This window comes from Strigops habroptila, chromosome 3 (assembly GCF_004027225.2).
Source record: "Strigops habroptila isolate Jane chromosome 3, bStrHab1.2.pri, whole genome shotgun sequence".
NCBI lineage: Eukaryota > Metazoa > Chordata > Aves > Psittaciformes > Psittacidae > Strigops > Strigops habroptila.
In genome coordinates this window covers 40,566,378-40,591,942 of record NC_044279.2, presented here as the reverse complement: position 1 = coordinate 40,591,942, position 25,565 = coordinate 40,566,378, and the positions used below count along the sequence as shown (strand labels likewise).

The 25,565-nt window shown below is 36.0% G+C and overlaps 1 protein-coding gene across 2 annotated transcripts in view; it reads right to left on the bottom strand.

Annotated features, from left to right (window-relative positions):
* ZDHHC17 (zinc finger DHHC-type palmitoyltransferase 17) overlaps positions 1–25,565 on the bottom strand; it is a 76,998-nt gene that overhangs the window by 7,043 nt on the left and 44,390 nt on the right. For both annotated transcript variants that reach the window (XM_030478231.1, XM_030478232.1), the window contains 8 exons: positions 25,177–25,339; positions 20,461–20,586; positions 19,058–19,200; positions 16,560–16,660; positions 8,978–9,102; positions 5,335–5,397; positions 3,993–4,086; positions 87–170 (listed from right to left, as the gene is read on the bottom strand). In XM_030478231.1, the coding sequence (XP_030334091.1) occupies positions 87–170; positions 3,993–4,086; positions 5,335–5,397; positions 8,978–9,102; positions 16,560–16,660; positions 19,058–19,200; positions 20,461–20,586; positions 25,177–25,339 (899 nt within the window). The remainder of the gene's footprint in view (positions 1–86; positions 171–3,992; positions 4,087–5,334; positions 5,398–8,977; positions 9,103–16,559; positions 16,661–19,057; positions 19,201–20,460; positions 20,587–25,176; positions 25,340–25,565) is intronic.

Sequence of the window (25,565 nt, the reverse complement as noted above, 5' to 3'; positions counted from 1 at the left end):
AAAAATCTATACCAGGAGATAAACAAAGTCTTTATAGGCAATTTGAAAAAAAAAAAAAAAAGGGCAAAAGGCCCTTATTTACTCACAAGAGATACATCCATAAATCATCCAGCAGATCATAAAAAGCAAGAAGAACAGGTATCCCATAAAATAGCGGTGGTTCCCTGCTCCTAAAGTTGCACAGAAACAGGTATTGAATTACTACTCTTTTAGAAGACAGACAACAGTACACCAGAAAGTTTGTTTGCTTAGATTACTGCTTCTTATTGTATACAGAAACATTAGTCTCCCACATTAAGCCAATATAACTTCAAGACAGTGAAATTAGCTGGTTTACTTACAATTTCTCTTTTTTTTATACTTCTCAGACAACAAAGCAATGTTTTCATTTTCTTCAATTTCTGTCACATTATAGCTGCAATTCGCACAAATGCATTTCATTTGTAACCTTTCATGAGCTAATAAAATTATTGATTTAGAACAATGTTGGTGACAGCTGTTGCAGAGCCCTGAACAGCCAGGAATTACACATCAATAGTTTTAAAATCCCATTGATAAATCATCAGACTACAGCATTCACTTTCTTAAAAGAAATAAAAATATGAATAAATATACAACCTCCTTTCATAATAAGCTAATTCACAGCTTAGGTTTAAACCTGGTTGATGAAGCTAAAAATAAAATATATAATAGAACTTGTAAAACAAATACATGTAACTGAACAGACAACCTGGCTAAAATAGGCAGAATGTTTTTTATCCCATTCATTAAGACAGAATTTAAATGCAAGAAAATTCAGTTACCGAAAGACTGATCTATTTTTAACATTAATAGAGCTAAAAAGATGTCTTTTATGCAAATACATCATAATTGAGGTACTCAGTCTTCCTTCTGTTTGCAAAATATGTCCACTGTTGCAACCTTCCAACTGCTCTAGGCTGTAAATTAAACCCACAGAGATGATAATGGGCTACAAAAGATTTGGCTGTCACCATCTACCAACACAGCATTTACTACTTCATTATGTCAAATGTTTTGCCTGATAAAACAAGAGCATCCTCTGGAGGCAGAAAATAAAGTGCTTTTAGCAACTGAACTAAAAGACTATATAAATAAGAGATGAGGAAAAATACACATACAATACAAGCTAGACTAAACACATTTCCTTGAAAATCAAACAAGTTCCTGCAGACATAAAATATGTTGTAACATTGCCTTCAATCACCTACAGCATACGAGAAACAGTGCTGGGAATGTCCCTAAGGTATAACTTTCATTTGCATTCTAAATTTCAGAACTGTTAAGTTTCATTAAAGACATTCTTTTGAAAAATGGAAGTTAAACAGTGACCTAGAGGTCCACCTGAGAGGCACCTGATGAGATGCTCATTCAGCAGCATCTTCAACGATAGTAAACCAAATGCTACTTAACAGGAAATCCATCTGTATCTGGTAAAATCATGTGTGTACCATTTCAAAACCATAAAAGAGACAGGCACAAATCTTGGTTACAGTTTAACAAACAAAAGACTTTGGAAAAAGAAGTGGAGAAACAACCTTTCTTCTCTATCTTGAATAAGACTGGACAAAACACAGCACTATTCTCTGCAGTTTCACCCTGGTCTGGCAGGAACAGTCTGTTATCCTCCACAGCTAAAACGATGCTGTAAGAATTGTTGCTACTTTCTTCTATATGGTTGTGCATATATTATACATAAGTAGTAACATATAATAAAGCCAATTAATTTTTTATTGATGAAGTTAGAGTGCATGATTTAGACTGTTCGTCCATTTCTTTATTTTTCTTTACTTTTAGCTCCTTGTAGAAGAATCCTGTTTAGGGGAAACCATAAAATAATTTCTCATATACAGAAGACCTACCTTCTGAGTCACTGCTATCAGGACAATAATTCGGTACAACACCAGCAGAACCCATGTGACTCAACAATTTAAAAATTGGGTCTAGCTCCTTTCATGCTGTTACTTGAAGACTAAATTTCTGTTGCCAGTCTGCAGTTTGTGTTTGAAATGTAACTACAAGTTTAATATTTGTTATTTTCAAACCACCAACTGTAAAAAGCATAATGCTATTTTGATAATCCCTTAAAAAGACAAGTATAATCACCTTTAGAGACTTGCTCACTGCAATTTTAACTAAAACTTTGTGGGTATGACACAAATAATTTGCCCCAATTGCCAATGAATTTATACTTCAAATAGTCTGTACTTTTTGTCAACCTCTTCAGAATGGTAAAAATATTCTCTCTCAATCTCTTTACGTGCCAAGTTTTATCCCCAAATGATTTTAGCGTCTGTACACACTGTTAGAGTATTTCTCAGTCCTATCTTTAGTAAAATTCTTATCCTTCTAACACATTCAAAGGAAGACTACACAAAATATTTCCAAATTCCACCATTCCAGAAAAGTGTGATTCATGTTTCCCTTTTTGGCAAACATACCAGGAATGCTGTTTTAAGAATGGATTCTGGTTTGTAATCCTATGCTCAGAGTCACCATGTACCAATCTGAGAGCAACAGAGAAGCCATATAAGGTCATTCAACCATTGCTCCCTCCAGTTCAGGCTGTTCCCAGAGTGTGATTTCTAATGCTTTTTTTCCCAGCATACTTTCAAGTGTCCTAATGTTTACTTTTACCTCCAGTTATCCCAAGCAATCAGTACAAGACCACCAGTAGACAGATTCTGTTTTTCCATCACCACTGTTTTTAAAAAAACATTTCCTGCACCTAACTTAATCCCATTACTCACTCTCTTACTGCACACACACATACTAAGGTCTTTCCTCCCCAGTCTGTTTTTCATGCTTTTCCAGTTACTGATTAAAATACTGGATCTTCTGTCCCATTGACAAGTACTCCTCTGCACTCATGCAAAACAGTCACTAACCATTCCCCAAAACCTGAGCCCATGCTCCTTCCCTGTTTTAATTAAAAACGTCTTAGTTCTTCATTGTACATCTAAAATATAAATCAAAAGTAGCTCAGGTAGTCACATCAATAGGGAATGTAAACTAGAAGGGAGCGACATAAGTCCATCTCAGTGAGACTTCAGTGATGTGCTATTACAATTCAAATGCCAGCACGACTATTTTACTCTTCATCACAAGACCAAACTACTGTGACTATCCATTATCATATATATTTGGAAGGACCACAATGAAGCATTTATTGGCTGTCAGCTGCAAATGAATCCAGGTCCTAATTCCTCCCCAAGATTAAAGTTACCTCTGCTTTGTATCGTAAAAAAATAAAGCAGTGAGGCAGGCTGCACTCATTTCCTAGCTGTGAAGTATTCAATGCTCCCTGCATAATAATGGCTTTCAAGTAAGTTTCTCAAAATGTATGACAGGGAATAGTAGCATTTAGAGACTTTATTCTTGTTCTATATATGTTCCTTTCATCATCACTGGGGACAATAAGTGACTACCTGGGGAGTCAAAAGAGGAGAATATCTCAATAGAAAGTCATTCTGTATCTAGCTGCTATCATCATGACATTCTGAATAAGTACACTTTCCCATTAAATTACTGAAAATTAGTGGCAAAGATTAAAGGATTTTATCTTATGTAATGGATAACAGTCCATTGTGGAATTGGTACATGCCTTTTCTGCAGACATTAAAAAGCAGTTAAGCTTTGCATCTTTTAATTGAGTTTATGTTAATAAAAGTATATACATAGGAAACTGAATTAGACACGGAACAATTTTGAGGATGAGTATATTACAGACAATACAAATGAGAATAATGCAGAGAATTGCATATAGAAAAAAAAAAAATTAAGCTCAATACTGAAAATGTTTTTCCCTCTACCAGACGTCCTCAACAGCTCTTCCTCAGATTTTCGCAGAAGCCAAGTCACTTTCACCATGAAATGAGAACAGACACAAACCTGTACAACACCCAGCGTTGATTTCAGAAGCTTTTCCCTTCTTTATCTGTTAAGACAACATCATATTTTAGCAAGTTACTCACCTACACAGTTACCCACCCACGGGCAGTGGTGATCGAACTTTGCTATACATCGATTGCATACACCACAGTGTTTGGACCTCACTGGCTTCCGTATCTGTAAGGGTTATTAACATTCGTTTAGAAAAGCAAAAGACCCTGACATATTTTAAATAGCACCCTCCCCACATTTAGATGTAAATTGATTTTGCTATTGCTAACCCCTTAAAAAACTTCAAAATTGATACTAATTTTTAAAGCAATCTTAGGTATTAAGCTTTATCTATACATTATTTAACACAAACATCTATACAACCACATCAAAATGATTTTCACACTATTCTTGTTATATATACAGGATTTTTTTTCCATACAAAGTTCACCTCCAGCTATTGAGCTTTATACAGCAACCAGTTTCATTTCAGCTTTTCAATAATGAAAATACAGAATGAGTTTGAGTTCCACGATTCTGTCACTATCATTCATAACTGAGCTGTAACACAAACTCTCCCAGCTTATTTTCTAAAGACAGGAATATGACTCAACAAGTGGAACTCGGTGGAGCTTAAAATGCTAAGTTACTCCCAATATTTTTTTAAAAAAAGGTTATGATTTGAAAGAAAAATGAAATGGCAATAAAAAAAAGAACTGATGCGAAAGTATTCTGAGATATAGGTGTATATACACACACACCATTTTTAAGGTGTCACATCAGTACATAATTTTCCAGATTAAATTTGGGGAATATTAAATCCTTCACGCTCTACATAGGTCAGAGCATTACAGTGTAACACTGATAACCTTGATGATTTTATATTTACTAGTTAACTTTCTATAAAAGAAAGACATTGCATTTACTATGGTTACTTTTTTCCCTTAAGCAATTATTCCCTTTTAAATTTTCTGTGGTGAAACTAAGTACTAACTAGTCCAAGAAAAGCATTTGCTTTCAATTTGGCAAGCTTTAAAAAAACTATGATCCCCTTCAATTACTGTCAAATTGGGAAATACACTTGATTTTTTTGGCGGAAAAAAATTTACTAGAAGCTCCACAGTTTTATTGGGAGTTACAAAAGTGATTTTCGTCATAACTTTTTAGCTGTATAGCCAACCATCTGGGTAGATATATTAGATACTTGGTTTGCAACACCAACAACCAACAAGTTACTTCCACAGTGATTATTTGTTTTCCTCTTATTGTTGCAGTTTTTTTGGTGTACAGACATATTAATTGAAAACACAGCTTAAATCAAAGATTACAAATAAATTGCATTATTAAGGCCAAAAATGTGTTCGGTATAGGAACATCTAATTTTGGCTTAACAGAACAGAAATCAGTGCTGCAAGTGATAAAAAAATACACTACCAAGCAGGTACTGCAGAATATACTGAGGTCCAGACTTCCTGTCTCTGCAAGTTCTACTATTGTCTGCAGAAAAATGAGGGAAAAAGAAAGTAAGAAATTAGAATTTAGCACATAAACAAATGCTGACAGCCATTGTAATAGCTGCTTTTCAGACTCGGGGCTGTGGACTCTATTCATTTCAGGTACTTTCCACACTGGAAGAACTTAAATTCAGCTGAAATTGATTTTAAACCTATTTTATTAAACCAATATTCACATTTACTTCTCAATTAATTCTAGTTTATACTTATTCCTAGTCTATCTAGGTTTAATAAGAGAAAAAGCAAGCTTAGATAAATTCTGATACATCCACACAGTGGTTAGCACCGGTTTGACTAACCCATTGTTAAACCTACCAGAATTAATGCAGCTGAATTTCCAAATGGGAACATAAATAAAACTAGCTAGCAGGATCAGCCAGTCTAAAAACCTGGCTTTCCTTCCAGTGGTATCCCATCAAAAGCTTTAAATCTATATTCACCTCTCTCCTCAGATGTTGAAGCTTCAAGAAAAAAAAACCAAACAATGCAAATCAAACCTCCTCTGACTGATAATGCTATGCTTATGGATTAAGTGGTACACAGAAGAAGGTATCAGTTAAAGCACACCTATAATTTCACATTAAATGATAAGGGGCTGTTTTAATTTTATACACTCCTTCAGTACCCTCTTAATTGTTGGAATAGAAGGAACCTACTATTTCATTAAATGGTTTCCAACAATTTTTAAATTCAGCAGCTGAAATCATGCCATGTGAGACTTAAATGACATTTTGACATTTGCAACATATGGAAAATAACCTGAAAATATCTTTTACAGAATAATCTTCCCTGAACCAGAAGAAATTTACTCAGCATAAGCAATCTAATGGCAAGTAGATTAATCTACTGCTCCCTTTCAAACCACATATACACATATAGGTGGTTGCAGAAGCAGTAATAGTCCTTACAACTATTTTCTCATCATAGCAATGCAAACATAACTTCCTTAATTAGATGATGACCACTCAGGTGAGTATTTTGACTGAAGCTGCAGAAGTTTTACTCAAAAATACTACTCTGATTATGAAATATTTATGGAACCTTGTCTTGAAAGTAACCAGTAAAAGCTATGGTCAACAGGCTGGGGGTGAATCAGTGTCTTAATGCTTTCCCTGCAATCTCAGGTAAATGAGGAATAAACTTGACAGTTTTCTTACACTCCTCAGCTCTGAAAGCTGCACTATTTTTCTCCTCGCTTGTACTTCCATTTGCTATTGGGCCAGCGTTCTTCCCTCCACCACTGCAACCCTTCAGATCCCCTCTCCAACCAACCACTGCCATTCACAAGCCTTTTAACGCAGTTTGTCAACTTCAGCACTCTACATCCCTTTCTCATCCCCCTTTGCCATCCCTCACTGCTCTAATACCCCCACTACAGGACCTGAAATTAAAGGGCATCCCTCACAAGAGTAACTTTTGTAAATAAGCCAGATGAACAGAAAGTAAAACACACAATGAGACGTACCCACCAAGATTTCAGTGCTGCTGGCGTGGCCTTTTGATACCTTGGACAATTTCATACAATATATTTGAACAATTTCATAAGTAGTTCCTCTGATTTCAGTGGGAGTATACATCACACTACAGAATGTACATGGTGTGATGCTCAACACTGGAGTTCAGTATCATCCACAAGCAAGATCCCAAAGCTCAGGAGAACAGAACTGAACCAGAGCAGATAAATCACTTCTAAATATAAACTCATTGAGCTTATACAGAGACCCAGAAGCACTCAAGTTAGAGTACGCTGTTGCGCTTTGTAAACCTTAGGTCTATTTTCTATGCTTTTGAACTACAGAAAATTTTCTTTATTTACTCATTATAAGACTGACTTGGGTTATTTTGCAACATGGAAGAAAGGACATGACATATCATAAGAATAAACATCCGAAATTGTTGCTTACTACACATTTCCAAATATACTTAATTTGGCAAACTGGAATTAAAAGAATTCTTTTGGTTGCTTATTCCAAAGGTAAAGGCTAACTCAACATTAAATATCTGGAGACAAATTATGAAAATGTGAGACATCACTACACTGCACAAAGGTAAGGCACATGTCCTACAGTGCTTGATAACGCTGACAATAGATCATTTTAAAGATTGGTTAACTGCAATGTAAGAAATCTAAAACACTCACAGCCATATGCATCTGCCTGAAGAAGCTGCATTTTGTAATTCCTATCCAGTTCAGCAAGGCTTTTGTAACCACACTCAACTACTCAAGCAAGTAGATCAAATGAATTGCATATTTGTGTAATTTGATGCATCCAAACCAAAGTGCAGTTGCTGACTATGCTATTTAATTTAGTCCAGTTGAAGGAAGAGAATTTAGTCTGGAATTTACTTTGGCAAATTTGCAATAACAGAAAGGGAATTTGCAAAATCAATGTGCACATTGACTAAACAACTCAGTTATAACCTGTTGGAGAATACAAAAACTATTTAAGATATGGCAACCATCCTTTTAAAGCCTATTATAATTCATTCCTAGGTAAGGCCATAATTCCAAATGGTCCGATGACGATCCGCACAGGTGACTGAAGTAAAAAGCTCAAACCTCGCTTTTGGCGGGATGTGAGCTTCTAGGAAACTTAGACAAAATTAAACAAACAGAGCACTTCTTCTGCTTGTATAATTTTTGCATATTCAGTGCTCAGTTTGGCTGCTGAGAACAATGCACTTAAATTAAAAGAAATCAGAAATGCTAATAACAGTGTTAGAACATCTTAGAAAGGTATCATTTGATCATCCATATTTTCTCTAATATCTATAACAAAAAAAATCCACCCCAGATTGCCAGGTGTTTTGGTTGATTTAGTCTCAAAATGTTTGTCCGTCTAATACTTTTAGACACAAGGAAAATTAGAGGTGCTTAAAAGTCTGGAAAGTTTTTAGAAAATCAAATTAACTAACACTTTTCCCATAATGAGTTATTTGTTTCAGTTAGGCAAAACTCTGGAGCTTCACCCTTTCATTTTCACCCAACTTCTTTTTAAACTTTTTATCTTGAAAATTTAAGTTGCAATTTTATTTTTCACAGAATCATAGAATGGTTTGGGTTTGGCCCCATCTTTAAGCGACCTTAAAGATGACCTAGTTCCCAGCCACCTGCCATGGGCAGGGACACCTTCCACTAGACCAGGTCACTCAAAGCCCCGTCCAACCTAGCCTAGAACACCGCCAGGGATGGGGCAGCCACAGCTTCTCTGGGCAACCTGTGCCAGTGTCTCATCACCCTCACAGTAAAGAATTTCTACCTTGTATCTTACCTAAATCTACCCTCTTTCAGTTTAAAGCCATTACCTCTTGTCCTATCACTACAAGCCCTTATAAAAAGTCCATTTTGTTACTCAAAATGACTGAAACACAACTTTGAACCAGTAAGACTTGAACACATATTTCAAATATAAAAAAGAAAGCTGGAAGACAAGACTTTTCAACATTTTAGACCTTCTGTCGTAATGTCAATAAATTGTTGTACATCTACTGAACAGCAAACTACTCTGACCAACTAGTGGAAGGGTGCCGAAGAACAAGTTTCACATATCTCATGGCTTTACCTTTTTCTTTTGTTCTTCTGTGGCTTTGATGATTCCTGGATCAGATTTCCAGGATTTTCCAAAATTGTAGAAAAGTGCAACGCTATTCGCGAGGAATGGAAGATGTATAAAGAAAAAATTGAGATGTGTTTGAAGTCAAGGAATTTAAAGTTTAAACCCAAATTTCCTCTTGAAAATACCCACTGACAATTCTGAAATAAAATTTAAATGAATTTCATTTTTATGAATGCCCTTGAGTCACTGTCTTCTGAGTTGACAAAACTCAGCACAGCTGTAAGAACCAGTGTGGTACTTAGTATTTTCTATTGCTCAAACTTGAAAACTTACGTTTTAAAGTGCTGTTCTCCATGAGACATTTCTAAATCGCTTATCCTCCTAAAGAATGAATGATAGTTCAGTTTTCGTAATTATTTTCCCTTTTAAACTCCATGAAAATTATCTTCTCAAAAGTATTTCCTGTTTTCACAATAAACATTTCAGAGCTCTATTTATAAGACAGACATTTGACTGCCTATATCTTTAGTTGCTTGACATTCCTGTTAGATCACAGAAAGGACTCCTTCTAGCCATAGAAGGAATTGTGTTGCAACAACCACTGTTGCATGGCAATCATGTCTCAACACCACTTATCTCCAAGCAAAGGTGCTGTCTGAAACCCGGTCCTATTATAAGGCAATACCCATATTTTACACCAACAAAAGTTATTTTTAACATACTAATACATCTAATACTTACAAACCCACAGGATTTAGTATTCTGGAAGTGTTTATAAAATCAGTTACCATATAAAGACAGAAAATAACCATTAGTTTTAAAATATGTTTCCTGTGTTGAATGACTTGCCATATAACATGCCTAGTCTTACAACACATCACATTTCTTCAAAGAAATAAAACATTTCTTAGCAATGATGTTGAAAAAGCAAATACTTCAGACATGCCTCTTCCATAAAAGGTGGAAAATTATATCCTCTGATAAACTTACAAAAGCCCTAACCAACCAAACTAAAGATACCTGTCAGCTGTCAGTCATAACTGCAAGGAGATGCCATACTTGACAAAGCTGTGGTGGCAGAAGCCTCTACAGCATTATCCAGGCAAAAAGGACACTGATTATTCAGGCATAAATCACTCACTGCACACCCAAATTACATTCTATTCTGAGTAACTTGGATGAATATTTCTCTCTACTTTGGTAATCATTAGAACTTCTACTGTTATTCAATTTTAACATGTTGTGTGCTTGCATTACAAAATGCTGCATATAAGACTTGATAACAAGCATTATATGGCAAATATATTCTACTATATAGCTACAGTATATTCTATTCTGACTATTCTTGGAAAAATGTTCACTGAAGGCATTAAGTAGTAATAAGAAAAAATTACATAAATCATCTATAAACAAATCACATGGTACAGATACAAGAAAAGATTAACTGAAAAAACAGCACTTCTATAGAATAACAGTAAGTATCTCAAATCCTTCTATTCTAATTGTGTGATCTGAAAAGACTCTGAAATAGGAACAAATGCAAGTAAGGTCTCTTTTTGACTTCTGAAATGCTAAGAAAGTCTCATTGTTCGTGTGGAGTGTATGCTGAATAACTTGTTTTCCTTCTGTTGGGGGGAAGAATTGGCCGTGAATTTCTAATTAAAAACATTGGCAAGTTCAAATTTTAATCATGTAACTTATATAGTAGAATGTTAGTGTTAACTCACTAAAGCTAATTAATCTTTCCTCTAACAAGCTGTTTCCAGCAAGTCTATAATAGGGGAACAAACCCACCAGCTACACTATAGCCTGAACACAGTTCTATTTGATACATTACAGATTAAAAGCTCTGACTTTAATATTTCTACAATCTAATTTCTTCCTATTTTTCTTCTAAAATTACCTGCTGCCAAGAATAAACTGGTTCAGCATATTTGTATAGCTAAGAGAGATTACATTTTCTTTAGAATACTAAAAGTATCACTGGGGGTTTTGCCACAACAGTGAAACCTTATTTTTTTTTTTCCTCCATTAAAATTACGTTAATCAGACATCTGTTACAAACAATAAAGGTACAACTGAAAAGAATTGTATGACCCCTTCCTAATTACTCTACGTCATGCCTAGACTGTTAAAGAAAATAGGGGGGGGGGAAAAGGGGGAAGACAACTTATCTTCTAGCCAGTAAAAGGGGTTTTATAACCATAACTTTTTGGAATTGGTTTTGTTTTTTTTTTTTACTGACTAGAATTTGGACAATCTGTGTGATAAAGAAGCTGTCCATTTTCTGAACCTACTCTTCCACCATTTGACTCTGTAAAATACAGAGTCTAAGTTTTGCCCTTCCTCTTATGGTGGTTTCAGATGAGTGCAATGCTGACTGTTTAACTGGTGGCAGATAAGGTACTTCTGTGCTGAGGATGGGAGATCTCAGGAGACTACATGAGAAAGTAGAGTTAAGTATAGATAAGCAGTAACTACGTAAATGGAGAAAGATAAACTCAGCAGTATTTTTCATAAGTGCCTTCAAAAACCTATTTCTCGTAAGTTTTAAACACAACTGGAGAGAGGGGATGAAAACCAACCAGACTTTGAGGGTGAAAGAATTGCCTCCTCCAGGGTATTTCTGGCATCTGACGTAGATAAACAACTCCAACTGTGGGATTAATCTTATTTACTTAAATCACTCAGTATGCCTTCATACACAACAGATAGGAAAAAGCCACCTTCAATCTATCTTCAGTATTAGGGTATTTACATTAAGTCAGAGAAGCAGTGCTCTACAAGCAGCTATTTTTCTCCCCTGGTTATGAAGAGAGCTTAAACAAATAACTTGGATATGGATGTCCACACTAGAGGTATCCAAAACCATGTTGAACTCTCCACTGAAGTTTATTTCCAAAGAGATTTTAGCATCTTCTATCACAGATATCTCTCAAAACTCTCCATGCACATGAAACCTTGTAGGTTTGCATCAGCTAGGGAGTAGGGAAGTGGTTTTCTACAGTGCCTTGTTTTGTCCTAACATCCTCATTTACAACTACACAAGGCAAAACACATTACCATATTATTAAGGGCTGCAAAATGTATGATATAGCAGGCATTCACCTTCTGCCTTGTCACCAATTTGCTGTCTTTTATGACGTTTTCCCAGTTAGCATTGTGAGAATCAAAGCAGAAACACCCACGAAACACTTCCTACTTTTAGTCCTAATCAATATCCTTTAACGCTTAGAACAAGTTCAACAGGCTGAAAATTATTCCAGGAAACCTCTTGGAACCAAAAAGACCATCTCATTAAAAAGAAAACTAAAACCTAACAAGTACCCTACAACCCATGAGCGAGGTAAACACCCGATGAGCTGATTTTCCATACTGAACTGCAGCCTATTTAGAAAGGCCCAAACATAAGCAGCTTCCTGCTATCAGAGCTACACATCATACAAGTGCCTGAAAGCAAGCCAAAATGCACATTATAGACCAAGACACTTCCTTCCACTATCTACAAATCCAGTAATAAATCCTTTTCTCCTACAGAGAAAAACCTGCAGCCAGTGAAAGCTGACAGAGATCAACAGATGCTAATGAACCTGCCAATTCATAGCAGCTGTACATCTGGATTCAAGAGTCCAGGTAGGTAACAGAGGACAGCTACACAAGAAGCCTCATTTGAATAGGCATATTAGACAAAATCCATTTTGAATCAACTGAAGCTCTGCAAAAGCTCTCTATACTTCCGTGTTTCATCTAACATAAAAAAATCCCTTGGCTTGCAAAAAAAATAAAAGCATTCACTGCCATCTCCCCCCAATAAAAAATAATTAATTTTTTTTTTTAATATGAAAAAAAAATAATTCAGACATAGGAACAAAAGTTCTGGATCGCTGGGCCTGGGGGTTGGTTTTTTTGGGTCTTTGGTTTCTTCTAGAAGAATGGCTGCTAGATTCTTTCTTTCTGCTTGCAAGGCTTTTCGCTGTTTTCCTGAAGGTAGTTTGGGTATAATATGAATGTTGGTTTTGTTTTTAACTGCTTAGCCCTACCAATTGGCTTGTTACCATTTTTAACACACTATGCTGTTGTAACAGCTTTGTTAAAGTATGAAAATCACCATGAATTCTTTTACACCCCATGTTTAAAATGATCTCTAATTGAAAAAGTGTGCAGTTTGTTTCACCTAAACCCCATTGATACATGAAGTATATTTGAAACCAGATAATACAGTATTAGTCAATGATAAATTATTTTAAAAATTATAAACTTATACCATCTCATAATCTCAGCATTGCAAATACTGTGCTATACCAGAAAAGCTATACTGCACATTCCATTTCCACCAGCAAACCCTGACATCTTAGAAAAAGAGAGCAGTATAAGAACTTTCTTACATAACCAGCACTATTTGTTCAGCTGGAACTGAAAAGACTGCATGAACTGAGATAGGAACTCAGCACACGTGCCCTCAACTTTTTACAGGACACAAGAGAACGTTCTACCTATAAATACTAATGAAAATAGAATGAAATGTGAAATTCTAGTCTCATGCTATTAAAAGTATACTTTTAAATCCTTTTTTAAAAAAACTATATTAAAATACAGTGATTTAATGTGTAGGATTTTGGAGGGTATTTTCCCCCTACTCTGCAAACAGTAGAAGATGAGAATACACTGACAGAGCAAGACATAACTATCCTTTGTTATGGGCAAAATACAGTTAAAGGGAAGCAGTAAAACAGCGGTAAAACTGTGGCAGTGAAGCATAGGACCATAGACTCCTATATCCATAAATACACCAATCATAACTTCCTCATTCCCAGCAAGAATAAGATTTCTATTTTAACAAATATACCAGACTCAGAAGATGCTGAGAGAAAAACCTGGTAGAATAAAAACATTTACAAAAACTCAGTATACTAGATTCATCTAAACTGTTTGAATTTACTTTCAGGATTGGTCTTTTAGAAGACACGTCACTGCCTTAGAATTTATAGACTTATTTTTCATGTGACCACCCTAAAATTCAAGAAAACACACTGCTGATCTTTGGTTTTGCTTGTTCTTTATGATAGATTGTTTTGACTGCCCTTTTCCGTCTCATTAGGTTTAAACCCAAAAGACCAGATGATCTTCCAGACACCTTCAACACACCTACAAGAAAAGAAAATTCTTACCAAATACCCAAATATTAAAGTAATATTTGCAGCAATTAAGACCTTTATATTATTTATAACACAAAGTTCCAGTAAGCCAATTCATGACAGCTGTTTAAGGTTTGAAACTTTTTCCTGAGCAAAAGATGGTCAGAATTTGTAGAAACTACAAGGACAGCTTTTATCACTTGAACGTTACAGAATATAAAGTAGTACTCTAGTCTGCTGTAAGTGATCGTATAAAGCTGTAAAAATACAAGAACCCTTTCTCCAACCACAATGCTGTGCCTCATGCTATAAAAATAGAGCAGGCATGCAATTTCTTTTTTCCAATAAAGCTACAGGGCAATTTTCCAGAAGAAGAAGAATGAATTTGGAATCTTATTAGAAAGACTTCCAATTAAAAATCACCAATTAAAGGAAGATGGCCTCAAGCGCTTAGTCTCTAAAACTGCTTGTCAGAGAAATGTGTCAGCTCTAATGAAAGCAATTAGTAACTGAAGTTTTTAGACCACTACTTCTGTGTACAAAAAGACTGTTGCAAAGATTTGGAGGCACCTACCTTAAACTACAGAAGCAGTACAGTATTTTATTGACATTTAGACGTCAGAGTTTAGTAGGGTAATTAATTGTCTGTGGTTACTACTTCTAGTACTGGACAATGAACATTATTCTATGACAAAACACTCCCAAACTTCAAGTTACGTTAATCAGAACGGCTAACGAATAAAAATCTAAGCAAGCTGGTACAAATTTGAAGAAAACATGAGCTTCAGGATAAAAATCTCCCAATTCGCCAGCCTTAAGGGACAGCTTTCTACACCAAGCTTGAGGCCATCATCAAGTTGTGATGGCTGTGCAGCCATTTTAATATGGTCGAGTACTTTGATTTAAAGTTGCACACATTCTTAGATTTGGTTCAAGCTGATGTTATGCTAGCACAAGAAAGCATTTCACAACAGCTCAACATTTGCAACCCAAAACAGATAGCAGCATTAGCAAACATGAATTTCTAAAGGAAACCCTCATGGTATGGAGAGCTGAGATTCAGAAGTGAGGTGGTGTAGTTTTTATAACTGCCTCAGAAACCTGTATTTTACTATTTATTAAAGTTTTTCTTAAGAAAAAGAACAGAAGAGCAACTTCAGTCTAGAGGCATGACATATTTAGATAGTTCTACTCCGTTCCATAAAAACTGGAAAAGTGTACCTCCATTTTTAACCACTGCTTTTAAAAAACAGTTTTCACATTCATTTCATACTTGCTTTCCTCATTCCGTAGTTCCTACTAAATTCAGTTGAGTAAAAACACAGAAAATCAGCCCAGGCAGAGAGACTGGCAGTGGTACCAGAATTTCTAAATAACTATTTCAAGATCTATTCACGCTAATATTGATAGATTCTCCTTTTTAAAAAATAGATTTTCAATTAGATTTTAATCTTTAGCTTTCTTTAAACGTGAAACAGCAGTCATCTCCAGGCACATGCAATTGCTATTGTTCACCCCAACATCTTTGCAAACACTATTAGCACAGAAGCCAAACACAACATGGAAGCAAGGTCTCCTCTCTGTTCTCAGCTCAAAAATGCGAGGCTTATTTAGCTAGGGTTGGAGAATATATTAACAAGATGATAAAAGGGTTGCACTGCTACTATCCTATTTCATGGTAATTCCTTTGAGGACAAAAACTAGTTTCTAGAAAAGTCAAGCCAACATCCATCATAAATATTAAGTTCACTTCAACTATTTACAACTATGAGAACTGCATTAAACATTTAATAAAACATTAAATCTCTACTGTAATTACAATACCCAAGAAAGTTGTTTAAAAAATTGAGTCTATTTCCTGAAGGTGGATAAAGTTCATATCTAGACACAGTCAAAAACATATAAAGATGAAATATCTATAACCCAGTGTTGTTAATACATACATCTTCAAAGACTGAAAATACAGTTAACAAATGTATCTAAAGTTTGTATGAAATGGGATTTGCAAAATCTTTAGGAAGAACAAACCATAAAGCTAATTGCACTGGAATTGATATATACCATGAAATTACCTCCTGCTTTTCAGAAAAGTGGCATCTAAAAATGCACGCAATTACACCTCGTCACCTCTCAGCTAGAGCATATTTTATGGAGTTGCTTACATTTCCCCCACTTAAGAAATTGCTAAAGCACATGAAATTTTGCAGACTACTGTAAGCCAATTTTGAGGAATGTCATTTACCAAAGGAAAGCAACTTATTTAGTAAAGGAAATAGTGCACATTTTTAAAGCAACAAAATAATTATCACCAATTCAGAAAGCAATGTTTAATGGCCACAGACATTTAAAAAATTAAATTAGTTTACTTACTCTTGTATGTAGGCTCTATCTAGGTATTACCTCATACTACTAACATACAGAAATACTATTATACTGTATACAAAAAAGGATATCATTCCAAAACCAGAAGAACCATGTCACATACATCCAGAATTTTGTTGCCAAGTATATTCCAAGAGGCAGTGCACTGTGCATGGAGTGATCAAAGAATGACCTGTAAAGTAGGAACAATTTCACATGATAAGTTTCAACTTATAAAGCCTGAACTACTGCTTCTGGAAAGTGCTTCCTGTTAAAATGTGTTCTATATGGGATATTGCAAAATACACCATGAAAACATTTTCCTCAATGTTATCAAATTTCATGAGAAATTCCTGTTTTCGACCTGTCCAGCTGACTTAAAGTTATTTAATTAAAATTTATACATTTACTTTTGAAGTGAATGTCAAGAACTGGAAAGAAGAAAGGTAGAACGAGCAAATACTCATGATAAACTATACTGTGAAAGCAGTTAGAAACCCATGAGATTCCTTGCCTAAATGGACAGTGATTGCAAACAGCACTTACTTACAAGATGTCAGTGCTAAAGATACTTTGGAAACCGATACAATGAAAGCTACATGTTAAAATTACTTTAGTAAGAAAAAAGCTTAAGAGACCTTGCTGCTATCAGCCTACATAATTGAAATATTTCAGATTCTTGAACCTCTTCTGGGTACACCTGCCTATAGAAAGTTGGAAAAAACCCAGATTAATTCGTTTCCCATATCACTAGATTTACCCAATTTAAAGATAGAACGCTGCTCCCTTAATTTGAAGGAAAAAATTAAAAAAAATTAAAAAAATTAAGCCATCAGAAATATTTTCACCTTCTTATCGCTTGCATCTTAAAGACTATTCTGAATAATGCTGAATAGAGTTGAGATCAACTAGGTGAGTGACCAGGTTACTCCATATTCAAGCAAAAAATTGCTAAACATGTCAAAAGTCACACTCTAAACTGCTCAACCCCTTGAAATAAAACTTCTTCCATTATCTGCCTAAACATCCTTACACTGATGCATTTTACTTTATTTGGTGGTGCCCTCAGGGCTGCCACAGACAAATGTGTGCACTGAGTAGTTTCCATTTCACTCCTGCAGTAACGGTCTCATCTCTAATGGAAGTTCCTTAGGTCTTTTGAGAAAATCCTATAAGGAAGATGAGCTAAGATGGTGAGTAGTAAATGAGTATACATTTGGACCCACAGTAGTTCCTCAGCAAAAATCTTTCTTTCAGTGATCTCTGTGCGTGTGTGTTTGTGTGTGTGTGTGTGAAAGGAGTAGGAAAGAAAACACAGCTAAGCAGGTTAGCTAAAATTCAACAGGGAAAGGAAATACTACTAGAATAATAGTTTCATTCAAACCTGGCCTTTGTGAAAAACACTTCAGAAAGTATTTATACTAAACATTAAGCAAATGATAAGACAAAGTAAGAATGTTAATCCTGAATGTGTGTCAGGGAGGTAAAAAATATAAAACTTGACAAAAAAATAAATCTTGAGAAACTTGAAGGAATTTTGTCCTTGCTTCCTGCAGGAGGCGTAGTTGAGGATTTGCACTGCCAAATAGTTATTTGTGGGAAAAGGTCAGCAAATTGCACAGCCTCAGAGATGTCAAAAAGTCTGAACAGATCACCTCCGAGACCCTGCAGAGGGAAAAACTTGATGACACCACCACCATTCCCCCCTCCGGTGTACCAAGTTCACTAAAATTCTATGAACTTGGTCTAAGGAACAGATATATTTTCTTTTCCTCTTTAAACAGAAAGGACGGAGAAGTAAGTAGTTCTAACAAAAACGACATTCAATGCCAGAAAAGCAAAAAGTTTGTAAGTATGAAGATATAACAAGTTCTTCTATACATGCCACACATGACGAAGAAAAGCACAGGCTAGATAAAGTAGTCTACAGATCTTGAAAATCCACTGGAGCATGCCTGCATGAGTATGTGTGTGCACATGTATACATAGGTGCATTTACAGATATTTAAAGTAGCCACAAATACAACTAAAATTCTTTATGATCAGGTAACATGTTGAAAATATTATTAGAAAGCAGCCTTTTTCTTTAGTTACCCCTTTCCACTCTGTGACTCTGACTTAATTTCTCTCTATAAGCATCTTTCGATGCCTTTGGGTATTTAAATTCTAACAAAAACCAGGTTGTAACAGCACACTTGCTCTTATAATTTTTTATTCCTTTCTAGTAACTCCCCCTGACTGCTTTCTGCAGAATTGATGCTGACAACTCTTTGTAGACATTCAGCACCCTCCTCTGGATAATGACTGAATTTCTGTTCTGCTTTTAGCTTCTATTAGCTCAGTGGCATTCCCCCACGGTAATTTCATGGCTATTTGCAAGACAACAGAGCATTACAAGAGCTAAAGTCGCACATGATCTTTCCCAGAAATAGTAATGAAAAAAAAAAAAAAAAAGAACAAAAGATTAATGTTGCATGTTGAAATAACACACACAAAAAAGAAATTTAAGATTATTTATCCAGTAAAGATGCCAGCGAAATATTTCTTGTGTGCACACACTAAACAGACAGCGTCCTGGTAAAACACTTACTTTGAAAGAAACTGCACCATTGCCCAAACGCCACCGTACATCAGCCCTTTAATGAGCCAAGAATCAATGTCTAGGTCTGCTATAAACCCAACCAGCCAAATAACTAGGAAAGGAGTTCCCAGCATCACCTTCTGACGGAATTCCTATATAGAAACAAATATCAGTAAGTAATTCTATTTTCAGGAACAGATTGTATAATAATATTCTATAATACACAGGACAGCCACAAAAAACTTAGAAGAAATTTTCAGGAAGCTTAACACAGATAGAGGAGCCTTCATAAATTTTTCTCATTTCCTATATTTACATACCTCCAAATGAATGTGCAAGAAAAAAAAATCTTCCTCAGATTTTATAACAATTCAATGATTTGTTTATTTTAGAAGAATTGTCTTCTAGAGACGTTGATGTTAATCCAGAATAAAGACAATGGTAGCTCTTTTTTTAGAATCTGTCAAAGTGTATAAACTACTACAAGGCACATGGTAATCCCAGTGAGCTTTAAAGACTGCAATTGTGTAAGAATAGATAAAAGTCATACTGAAGCATTTATGAAGATAGGAGCTTTTTTTCTTATATTATGTGGGCACAATTCCCAATGAAGGCACTGAACTTTTTCCAGATATTCGAAGCACAGTCACAATGCACATGTACACACAAAACAGTGCGCAAATCACTTAAAATCAATAATCACTGCATTATAATATTACCACAGGGTTAAAGCTCAGGCTGTAGCCAGTGCTTAATAATCAAGATGCAATGTATCTTTAAATCATGAAGTTGTAACAATCAGTGATAGCAATACTTAATATCCAGCACAACACTGCCTGGTAAGTAAATATTAACTCTACAGAAGTTATCAAACTATAGGCAGGTAGACAGTTCTTCATGCCAGAGCAATATGTTACCCTTTATCTCCTCATTTCTTTCCTCCTCCTATCTGCAGTGTAAAATAATAACCTCAGAAGAAAAAGGCCTCCACATTAGTGATTTCTATATTACATTATACTGTTAAGACTGACTGCTTCATTCATCCACACGAAAGGATACATAACTAGAGAGGAGACCAGAGTTCAGGGTATCTAAAATGCTTCTTTCCTTAGATGCTGAGAGTCAGCTTTGTGTTGGCTATCCCCCGCAATACTGGGCCACTTGGTACTTCCCTAACATTTAGTTAGCACAAAAGCTAAAGGTAACTGTGTGGAGGATTAGGGTTTTCTTTCCTCCTGCCTTAAGCTTTTTTTTTTTCTTTTGCAATTACTCATCATAACAATAACATGCTTTCTAAAACTGAAACGTGGCGACACCACAGTACTGAACTGCCTTCCTTAAACAAATACACACGAACCCAAACCAACAGCAGCAGTAATATTGATTTACGTAAGTGTTAGACCACTTCTTACCTTATCAGCTTTTAGTTTTCTCAGAAAGGATGGACTGTCATATCCCTTTGCCTGTCTTGCTTCCTGTAGGTGATTTATCATCCAAACATTTTTCCGCTGTTTTGCAAGATCAAGTGGTGATTCTCCCTGCCAGGAGTACAAAAGCGGGAAACATCCAATTTAAAAATCAAATGCATTCAGTGCCCTTTTGAAACAGAAGATTGGCAGGCAAAAATAATACATTTTAAATCAGTTTGAGCTATATTGTGGCATACGTTTTGCTCTGCAGCTTACTGGACACCAAACATCATTCATTCCTTTTGGTCTTTTTCACTCTCTCATAACTGTACATGCGTGGACAAGTAGAGTATCAAATGTGTGATCCTGATGATATGTATGTCCTGACATAGCAATAATTGTTGCCTTAGGCATAACATTTATATTTCACTGTTCTACACACAGTCTACTAGTCTGTAAATGAAAGACTGTGCTTCCCTCTCAGCTATTGACAGGCAGCAGAAATCAAGCAAAGAGTAAGAACTCGTGACCCGCTGGATCATGGAAACGCTCACAGTCTAAAGCCCGACTTCTCAGTTAATTCTCTGCTTTTTGGCAGAGTGAAGTTACTAATATCATGGAATGTTTCTATAAGGAAAAATTCCGACAAGCTTAATTGTCTTTATATTCATCTCTGTTATTGAAGTCCTAGGAAGAAAATGGGAAAGAATAAACTGATTGCTCATTTCCAACTCATTCCAAAACTCTGAGCTTTTATGCTTAGCTTGCGCTCCGTGTACTTTGGGTGCTAAGCCAGCAATGGTCAATGCTTTCTCTTTCCCTACTTTCAGAAAGGACCAACAGACAAAGCAAAAGAGAGACACAGAGAGAGATAGAGGGGCCAAAGGTGCCTACCAAACTGACTTGATTTTACTGCTTTTTAAACATTTAGTAAGACAGCTAAATGAATGTTATTGACTGGGTCTAAAATTATAGAGGAGGCAAGAGACAACCAATTGCAGGTACCTCCAGCTTCAGTTTTGCATTTGACTCCTCCTCTCTTCTACTGGAGTTAACTCCCCTCCTAAACAAACCATTCATGGAGGCTTGAAAAATGGCTGAATCCTCCATCGCTCGGCCCCCTCCTAAAAAAAAAGTGAGACAGGTACCAGAAACTGAAATTACCCAGAAAGGGCAATAATTACTATAGACAGAAGAGATTTCAAAGATTAAAAAGTACAGTTAGCTACCTATATCCCATAGAAAGACAATGGGAATTGTGTACTTAACTGTCATTTTTGCCTTTGAAATCTTGTTCCAAATCTCTAAAAGGAGAGTAAACAGCACAGACTACAGGTTATGAGGTGAAGCTTTTTGCTAAAACAGGATCTTGCATTCCTGTGCAAGAAGTTTAACTAGAAAAATTAGTTAAAAAATAACCTTTTGGCTTAACTTGGCTTCAAAGTTATTTAGCCAGTTGTTTAAGAAAGAGATTAAGTTAACTCCATCCTCAACAGAAATGCCTGAAATCAAACTATGGTCCTGCTTCATCACAAATTTAATAGAAACTTGAATTGCTAGTATCTGGAAAACTTCAGAGATGCTGCTGGTTTAATATCACCTTATATATCCAGACTGTAAAGATTACCTGTGGACAAGCAATCCCCTCTGGGAGTTGATCTCCCAAGTAAATCCTGAAGTTGTCTTGTGGTCCAGCTGAGCATCCCTTCCACTAGAGGGCCATGAGACACCTAGGAACTGCCTAGATAAAAAGATTGAGGGAGCTTTAAAGAAGTCTTTTGACTGCTTCTCATCATCTCGCCATTTTAATAATTTCCTTGTTTTCACAGGGGTGGTGGATGGCTGACTCAGAAAGGAAAAAAAATGAAAGAAAAAAAAAATTGGGGAACTTAATCTAGTAACACACTTGGTTTGCCAGGAAGCAATAAGGCTTCCGTAGTATATGTTTGAAGAGTTTAGATAGAAAGAATAATCTGAAGCTATTACTGTAGAGAACTTTACACGTAGACTTCCACGGACAAGCCTACAGATACACCAATTAATCAAGAAACTACATCTAAAGTTCATTCAATTTATAAAAATAATTAAAAAGAAATAAAATCTTCCTTAAACTGTAAAAGCTCTTTTAGGTCTCTACCACTCTCTAGTAAAAAAGGAGCATCTGCTTATATTTAAGTAAAATTTACAGCTTCCCCATGACCCCCAGTGATAAGCTGACTCCCTGTGAAATCCTGTGTCCTCATCTGCCCAATCCATCTACTGGGGTGGCAAGATAATTTCCTTAGCAAAAAAATCAACTAAACAAAAAACCACTCTACTCTGACAACTGAAAAGCAGGTTCCAACTCTAACTGTAATCCAGTTCTCAAAAAGGAAAAAGTTACCTTACTACCAAGAGAAAAGTATTATTTGCATGTATAGCATACTATAAAGGCATAAATAACACAAATAGGACAAAACCCACTGCTTGTATCAAGCTTTATTCTAGAATAAGAGTGCTATTGTCATACACTTGCCAAACTGTCATGCAAAGCAAGAGAGTGCCTTACTGAGATGACTGGTTCCAATTTATTTCAAACCTAGGTGGCCAGCACTATGTGCCTTTCTAACACAGGCTGCCTTGAGCAGGTAACAACACGGTCAAAGCTCGCACCTAGTATCTCAGCCAAAAAAAGATGATAATTGCCACAACCCTCAGTCAATTCCATGGGCTATCTGAGAAAAGGACCTCACTAGATTGTGCTGCAGAAATCTGGAAGTGACTGCATCAGAAAGTAGCCTTTCACGATTCCTTTTATTTCTGGGGAAACATAAGCCAGACACTTAACAACTGGTTTTTGGCTCAAAGAAAACTTTTTTTTGCTGGACACTCCAAGGTGAAACACAAAACTGAGTTTCTACATACCTAGAAAAATCAACCAAATTCATACGTTTCCTGTATGTTTACAGTCACCTGAATTGGCATCTGTTATAAAGTCACTCACAGGATGGCAAAACTGCCACTGCTAGAATGATTTCAATCCTCTGAAGATCCTAGGAAAGCTGGGAAGGCATGCAAGCAATCTAGATTCCATTGCAGAAGGCAGGCAGTGGTTAATGAAACCAGGCACATGTCCTGTGGCATGACCGGAAAGGTATCATGATCCAGCAGGTTCAAAACCTAATTTTCTACTGACTGCTGCTGTCTGTCAATAAAGCAGGAGAGACCATGAACTGCTTCAGGCTAGCAGATACATTTTTATTTGGCCAAACATATGAATTTTCATTATGGGTTTTATAAGAGTCCACAAATGTAGGTAAGGTGATGACTTTAAAACTCTTAACACACTAATCAGTCTGCCAAGGGAAGCAAGGTACGACACTGATTTTTGTTTTCCACAAAAATACCTTAATTTTTACCATTAGGTGGCATAGAAAAAAAGCTTTTCAGCAGTTTACAAGAAGCGAGGCTAGCAGCATCATCCATCCACACGACTGACCTTACAGACCAGGAAAAACTATTATATATTCACACCAGTACATGCAAGAGGCTAGCTGATTTGTTTTAAATGTATGAAAAGCCATGTAATTTTTCTAATGAGGTTTCATTCATGAACAGTATTCTCATTTTATCATTATATACTCACTTTAGAGTATCGATATTTCTGATACTCTAAAGCAGATGAAGGAGCTAGAAAGCCACTAGCTAAATTTGACTGCACCCTTAAAAAGACTGTTCCATGCTGTTGAAGAAAACAGATGTGTCTCTGTGTGTGTATATATATATTTATTATTATTATTTATTTCTATCACTTGTGGCCAAGCAAAATAGGCCCTGGACATCTTAAATCAGGAGAGAAAAGGGTGAAAGGTCAAATAAATTTAATTAAGCATTTAATACTTTATAAGTATAGATTTACAGATGTATTTTCCAGTGTAACCACTCCATATGTAACAGTCATTAAGTAGAAAATACAAATACTGGAGAAGAAATTGAGTAGAGAATTCTTTTTCTAAAACTGAATTCTTCTCTGACACCACAAACATCTTGGGTGGTGAAGTGCACCCAGTATTATTTACAGAAGAGTCTGGAGGCAATGGACATAAGTAAACTCAATAGGTGCACCTTCCACTGCTGAAGAAGCTCTTACAGACTCCAAGTCTACGGCACAAATTCTAACAGCTGCTTGGCTGGTCTAACATATGGTAGGGATGGGCTCTGATAGTGCTGCATCTAGCTTCAGCATTAAGAGATTCTGGTAGAGTAATCAGGCGACTCAAAGCATTTTCAGGCCTCCAACTTCCTTACTGCCACTGGGAGATATACAAGAGTGTTTGTCACCTTTCTGGAAGAGGACAGAGATGTCTCTTATCTCACTCCAACAGTCACCCAGAACTTCACTGGAAGATATTCTGTCAGATTTCCAATTTCACATCCAAATGTGTGGGTCTTCATGCATGCAGTGTAATCGCACACCCTGCTCCCATATATTTGCACATAACCATTGCTAAATTATTTACACAAGCACTTTTGAGGATGCAGATTAAGTGGTTATGCATCACTGTTAGGAAAAACCGATTCCCAAATTAAATATCAGTGGCATGGCTTTTGCTTCATCTTCACAATCCCACCGTACCCACAATAATAATCTATTCTTGGGATTTATCATAGGCTCTTTCTGCCTATCATAGGTTATTTCTGCCTCAACCCACTTACAATAAAAACAGACCAAGTGTTTACCTTTATGTTTTGAGCATCAACATTAGCTCCAGCTTCTAACAGAAGACTAATGACTGTTGTATTTCCTGCTAGCACAGCCCAGTGCAATGCTGTGTTTTTGTGGTACTTGTCTCCAAGATTAACAGAAACATTAAATGTAAGTAGTAATCGGGTTGGATCCACACTAGAAAAGAAAAATCTCGTTAGATCAACAGAAGATGAACTCAAATACATACCATCTTACTGTCAAAGAGTTGGATTTCTACAAAGAACATAGATCAGGCACACTATGTAATAGAGTGTGACATTTTTTGCTGATGATTATGAATAGCTCAAATTTCCTTCCCACCAAAGAGCAGCCACAATTCTGTTGACTTTTAAAGGAGCTCAGTAAGACAGCTTGTTCTGGG